Source organism: Toxotes jaculatrix, chromosome 22, assembly GCF_017976425.1.
Source record: "Toxotes jaculatrix isolate fToxJac2 chromosome 22, fToxJac2.pri, whole genome shotgun sequence".
Lineage (NCBI taxonomy): Eukaryota > Metazoa > Chordata > Actinopteri > Toxotidae > Toxotes > Toxotes jaculatrix.
In genome coordinates, this window is record NC_054415.1 from 8,349,849 (window position 1) to 8,355,966 (window position 6,118).

Below are 6,118 nucleotides of genomic sequence, written 5' to 3' on the forward strand. Positions count from 1 at the left end.
ATGGTGTTCATTCCTCCAGTAGAGCACTAAATACCTGGGGAATTTATGTGATGGTGGACTTGTTATGACACTTTGTGTTGGTTTTTCCTCTCAATTTGTCTTTTCTCTGTTTCTGGAAGTGGCTAATGGAAACATACAGAAAGAAGGGAGAAGAGGAAACTGGGAAATATTCCAGTCTGGAGGCCCGGAAAAGTGAAGATGTCATCTCTAATATCACATTGAGCAAAACTGAGATCCCTTTTTAATTGTAAGAAATGTATTGAATAAAAAAAAGAACAATATTCCCTCTGAAATATAAAGTATACAGTATCCTAAAATTGAAATACTCAAGCACAGATACCTCAAAACTGTAATGTACTTGTGTAAATGTACTTTGCAACACACTAGCATCATCGGCTGGAGACTCAACCAAAGTAAATGTTAATTAAAGGCAAATTACTCTGGGCACTGTGGTGTCCCGGCTCATCTGACAAGTTGACTTAAAATTGATTTCTCTCCAATATTTTTTTTCTCAGTAATTTTACTTCAAAGGTTTTTTTTAAATCTGCAAAAAGTAAAAATGTGCGTATGTAAATGTTGACAAAAAGTCACCATAACTGGAGTTAAATGGAATAACTCAACTGTATTGCTCAGAATCGATGAATCTAGGTGTGACCTGAGTGAAGAAAACAGTGTGTGAGGGTGAGTAAGTGTGCAAAGTGGACGGAGTGGTGAGGGTGGGTGATGTGGCACTGCACCCTTCTTATGTGTGTGTGTTTGAGAGCAGCAACACCCTCAGTATAACCCTTCCCTCAACAGATTCCAGCCAGCCTGTCTCTGTCTTTACCAATGTCACACACATGGGTGTACACACACACACACACACACACACAGGCAGACATTGGCGGTTGGACGCTCTGTCAGATTTAGACATGTAATTACTGTCCTAGCATTTGAGAGCCGTGTATGTGTGTGTAAATGTGTGTGTGTGTGTGTGTGTGTGTGAACCAGTCTATTTAAGCACACTGTATGTGTTTTACATGGAAGGGGTTTACAGCAGTGACACTGGTATAGAGTCTCCCTGCTTGCATTATGACACATCACTGTAAATGGACAACACAACCTAACCTACTGTTCAAAGAAACAGTTTGACAAATTCCAGTGAGAGAAGACTGAGGACCACACAGGCAAATATATGTCTGTGTGTTGATTATTAAATTGACAAATAACACATGGGACATCATTTTCGGTGAGCTTCTGAGTGTCTTTTCAAATTCAGGACTTGATGTATGGCCACCATGGCTGGAAACTACGGTTTTAATGTGATTCCAGTCACTTTTATTATCCACTGGCGCCACCAAGTGGCCAACATTTGGAAACTGCAGTGCAAACTTCACTTACAGCTTATGAATTGGTGAAGAAAAGGTGGGGGCACAGAAAAACATCAATTAGTTCACTGTTATCCAATGTACAAAATTATAGTATCATGGGATATACTGTATAATACTAGTCCCTTATATTAGTTCTGAGCGCGATCTGAGTCTTGTCGACCTACTTTTTGTTTTTGTATTTTTATGAATAAACGCATTATCACAAAGTGGGACAGAGACTTTGGCCACAGGATGTGAACAGGCTGAAGAAATAGTTATAGTATCGTTATAAAATAATAAAATCGCGAAAATAATGGTTTTTATCCATGAATGGTGTGAGGATCCTCCGTCGATGGTTTAATGTTGATATAATGTCGTGTTCTACTGCATGAGTTTCCAATATTAATATCGTTAAGAAGTGTTAAAAGTGTAAAATACCTTTTATTTAACTAGAGGGAAACTTCAGTTCACGTCCACTGAAGCACCTCAGGTCTCCTGTCGACCCCTCGCGGCGAAAACCTGTCAGAAGCGAGTGAGGACTCAGTCCTCTGGACAGGAGGGTGGACACGTACGCTGGGCCTTTTCCTGGCAGAGCTCGGGACTCATGAAGAGGTGGGGTCTTTACGGGCAGGAACATCCATTTCCCTTCTCCCGGCGAAACATCTGTCTGGGTTGATTCTGTGGTTGTTTCTCTCCCGAAGCAGCTGGAGAGTTAGGGAGTTAAGGTGTGAAGCTATGGCTGCTGAGAAAGATGACAACAGGGAAACATGTTACAGGAAGCCCAGTCCCAAACTGTGGACTGCGACACTGTTGGTTCTCACATATGCGGTAGGTATTTTACTTTCACTTTATGATTGGATAGATGGATAGATGGATAGATAGATAGATAGATAGATAGATAGATAGAATGCAGTGGAGTATAAAGTAGCTCTTCTTACCTTTACAAAAAGTTATACATTACTCTTGTGTACAGTAAAGCTGATGTTGCTTTCCAGGTCTGGTGTGTAGTGCTGCCCATCTTGACAGCATCGGGACACCTTCTGAACAGCCAGAGCTTTGAATGTGGGAACAGTGATGAGGTAAAACTATACAAGCTCGTTTACATTTGTTAGGGTTGCTCCTTCATCACAGTAGCAACAATTAATACATTGTTGTGTGCATATTTAATCATTATTACAGAAATACTTATACAGAATAAATAGTACTTAGAATAAAGCAAATGTTACTACTACTACTACTACTAATATTATACAATACCTGAGTTTTGGTACAAATTTTTGGAAAAACTGAATATTTTTGCTATAATCAAAAACTAAATGATCAATGAATACATTAACAAGACTACAGATCTGATCAAGACATTTGATTCCAGCTTGTAGTACTGATTGACATTTAATACCCAGACCTAGCCAGTAGCGTTGTCCATGTTGATAGGATTTTGTTCTTTTAGGGTGATTCCAGGCTGAAAAGGAAAGCCTTACTGGTGTATTTGTGGTCAGGCCTCAGTCTGCCCATCTGTATCTTGCTGCTGGTGAAAATTTGGATAAGGAAGAGCTTTTATTTGGTGGTATGTACCTGTGTGCGAGAAGCGATATATATGTGTATTGTTCACCAAGGGAAAAAAACATGATAATTAAGCTGTCTTTCCTGTCTCTTGTTGCCTCTCCATAGTTATTTGGCTCAATCTGTATCCTGTTTGTCATTATGGTTATTTCTTTTACAAAGACTTGGGAAAAAGAGACTCAGGTGAGAAACTCCCAGCTTGCTTTTGGAGTTCAGTGCTGTATACATGAACTAACAGAGTGAAAGTTCAGTAATAACACTGGAAACTGCAGATTGACACAGAAAAAAGGGGGCTTTCATCCATATCATCTGTGGATTGTTCAGTGGATGGACTTTGCAGTGGGAAAATAATTGGCAGGTGTTCATCTTTCTTTTTCTTTTGCCTCTAGGAAAAAGAAATGTTTAAGAAGCATTACCTGGCCCTGAAACCTCTGAGAGATTTACCAGGAAACACACAAACTCATTTGAATGACACAAACTGTCCTGCACTCAACAATGTGCACCGCTGGCAGGCTGAGGTATGCCACTGTGCACGTGTTCTCATTTAAACATACTTAAACTTACTTTCTCTTTGTAAGTAGCTCTAAATCACCTCTGGTTTGTGCGTGTGTGTGTGCTTGGTCCAGTTTAAGTGTTGTGGACTTGAAGGCTACCAAGACTGGGGGTCCGCAATCCCAGACTCATGCTTATGTGAGGGAGAGGACGACCGCTCCGGATGTGTGAGTCATTCACCTTTTAAACTACACTACAAACATTAATTTAAGGTGACAGATTTAAAACAACTGTAGTGTAGAGTTTAATGTATTGTGTATTGTGTTATTTCCATAACACAATGTACTGAATATTTTACAGTGTTTGGAACAGACAATGTTTACCTTCCTGTTTTAGGTTGGAGTTGGAGACATCCTCATTTATGAGAAGGTAAAATTCAGCTATAGTTTTAACAAACTGCTTTGTCCCAGTCTTGCTCGAGTTCTGCTTTATTAAAGGCCCTTAAAACATTTTTATCTCAATCAAACATTCATTGTGTGTGTGTGTGTGTGTGCAGCCTTGTCTCCCTACAGTCTTATCCCTTGAACAAGAAGGCAGCTCCATGTTTTGGCCCGCCATGATAGTTTGGGTAAGAATTATTACACTATAATTAGCTGATCTTTCTACTTGTTTGAATATTCATTAAAGACACAGTGAAATCGTCTTAGCATCACAAGAAAAAATGGTGGGAGACAGCCCTAATTATTTCTCTCTACAGCCCATTGTCTCAAAGTGATTTGAGACTTGACTTTTTTTATGTTTTCACTGAACGTTGTGTTTGCTTGTTTGTTTAGATGACCATCACTGGAGCTTTAATTTTCACCTTGGTGTTGCTTGTTGCGGTCTTTTGTTGTGTGTGTAGTTATTGGGTAAGCATGATGACATGATGATTTTTTTTACAGAAATAATATCAATTATAATCAAAACAATCCAAAAATGAACATAAGACAATATGATTTCCTTGTTCTTAGCTCTACTGGCAACCATGCTGCTATGCACTGAGGGACTGGATATACACATTGAGCGGACGAGAGGTAATGGTTCCAGTGGTATTCATTAGAAAGAACAATAATAACCAAAAACAGGAGGAAAACGGAAAAGATGGGGAAGTAAAAGAAAGTGGCGTGAACGAGAGCGTAGTCCTGGACACAGCGCACGGAACAACTGTGGAAGGAGAGGTACGAGAAGCAAAGGAACGGCAATGGGATGACAACGTAATGAGCATGATCCCTCTGTCAGAGCTGAGGAGGCTGCAGGAAGAGCTGGACCCGCCTCCTATACAACATCATATTCAAGGTCTGTGTGTACTTCCTTGTACACCCAAGAGTTTCTACCTAATCTTGATAGAGGAGGGTTCACCGCTGCTACCCAGTAATGCCGTGTTGGCTGATCCCGACAAACCCTCTACATGTTATTGGGCAGAGGGACACCACAGTTTCTTCGTTGAGGATACTGTTTGGCCGAAAGACATAACACCACAAGGTACTCCACCGTCGTGGTGTTAAACTGTGAGTTTGTGCTGCTGCTGTCGATACAACACTGTGCTACGTGTTTTCACACTGCATTTCACGCACTGCAAAATGTCATATCCAAAGAACTGTGGATTAGAAACAGAGCTGTGGCACAGTATGAGTGTCTCACTCAGTACCAAACAAATATTGGATCAGACTGCCATGAAATTTTATACAGACATTCATGGTCCCAAGTCAGAGGATGAATCCTACTGACTTTGGTGATCCTCTGAGTTTTTCCTCTTTCTCCCAATCCATCCAATAGTTGTTCACCAGAAGAGTCTCTTGTTTTTGATCGCGGGTCAACAAAATAGCATTATGTCAAAGTTATGGCCTTGTGACGGGAAACGGTGGCGTGTTTATAAGTTGTTGCCTAGCATTTCCCCTCTGGTCTCCCCTCATTCCACTTCAGCTAATCTAATACAAGCAGAGCAGGAACTTCTGGCTGACTGCAGTTATTGTAAACAGCACAAAATCATCTATGTATGTGCGGGTGAGAGTGTGGTCTCTGCGGGCTACTCAAGATTTTTCCTGAGAAAAGACTTTTTTTAATGGTTATTTTTCTACACATTAGTTGTGTTTAAAAAGTTTCACGTACTCTGATCCTTTAGTGGAAGCGGCTTTAATCAAAATTTTTACACTCAGTGTGAAAGAGGTCGCTTTCAGTGATGAACTGACAGATAATTATCACCTGAATCTGCAGCTTGTCCTGGATTTATGCAGCTTTGTAGTGAGTTTCAGCTCATTGTTTATCTGTCTGGGCCAAAACTTTACTGTTCTGGTTCACTTGGTGATGGCGTTTACAGCCACAGCAGGCAAAGGTCTAAGGGTCCATTGTGCACTACCTGCTCCACAGATAGACATATTACGGAAATACATCCTCAGTTACATGTTTCAAGTTTCTTTTAATGAATGTGATGAAACCTCTACAAGATTGTGGAAAAATGAACCTCAATAATGTTTGAAGTGTAACACATTCAAAGTAAATTGTAAAACTTTGGAATACATATGTAAACAGTTATTTAAATAAATAAAATTGTGCACAAAATCAGTACATACTGAGAAAAAAATGAGACTTAACTTAAAGAATTTAACTTAAACCTTTCACCAAACATTACAAATAAGTGCAAAGACAGAAGATTTAACAAGTGATACCTGAAATAA

General features: G+C 39.9%; 1 protein-coding gene across 2 annotated transcripts; it reads left to right on the forward strand.

Moving 5' to 3' along the window:
- The first annotated feature begins 1,916 nt into the window (after nt 1-1,916).
- On the forward strand, nt 1,917-6,008 carry LOC121176191. Of its 2 annotated transcripts, XM_041030197.1 has the most exons (10): nt 1,917-2,177; nt 2,345-2,428; nt 2,800-2,916; nt 3,021-3,095; nt 3,302-3,430; nt 3,539-3,631; nt 3,801-3,833; nt 3,961-4,032; nt 4,238-4,312; nt 4,415-6,008. In XM_041030197.1, the coding sequence occupies exons 1-10, from the start codon at nt 2,085-2,087 to the stop codon at nt 4,946-4,948; spliced, it is 1,305 nt and encodes a 434-aa protein (XP_040886131.1). In that variant the 5' UTR covers nt 1,917-2,084; the 3' UTR covers nt 4,949-6,008. The 2 variants fall into 2 exon arrangements, with proteins under 2 accessions (XP_040886131.1, XP_040886132.1); XM_041030198.1 differs by lacking the exon at nt 2,800-2,916.
- The last annotated feature ends 110 nt before the right edge of the window (nt 6,009-6,118 follow it).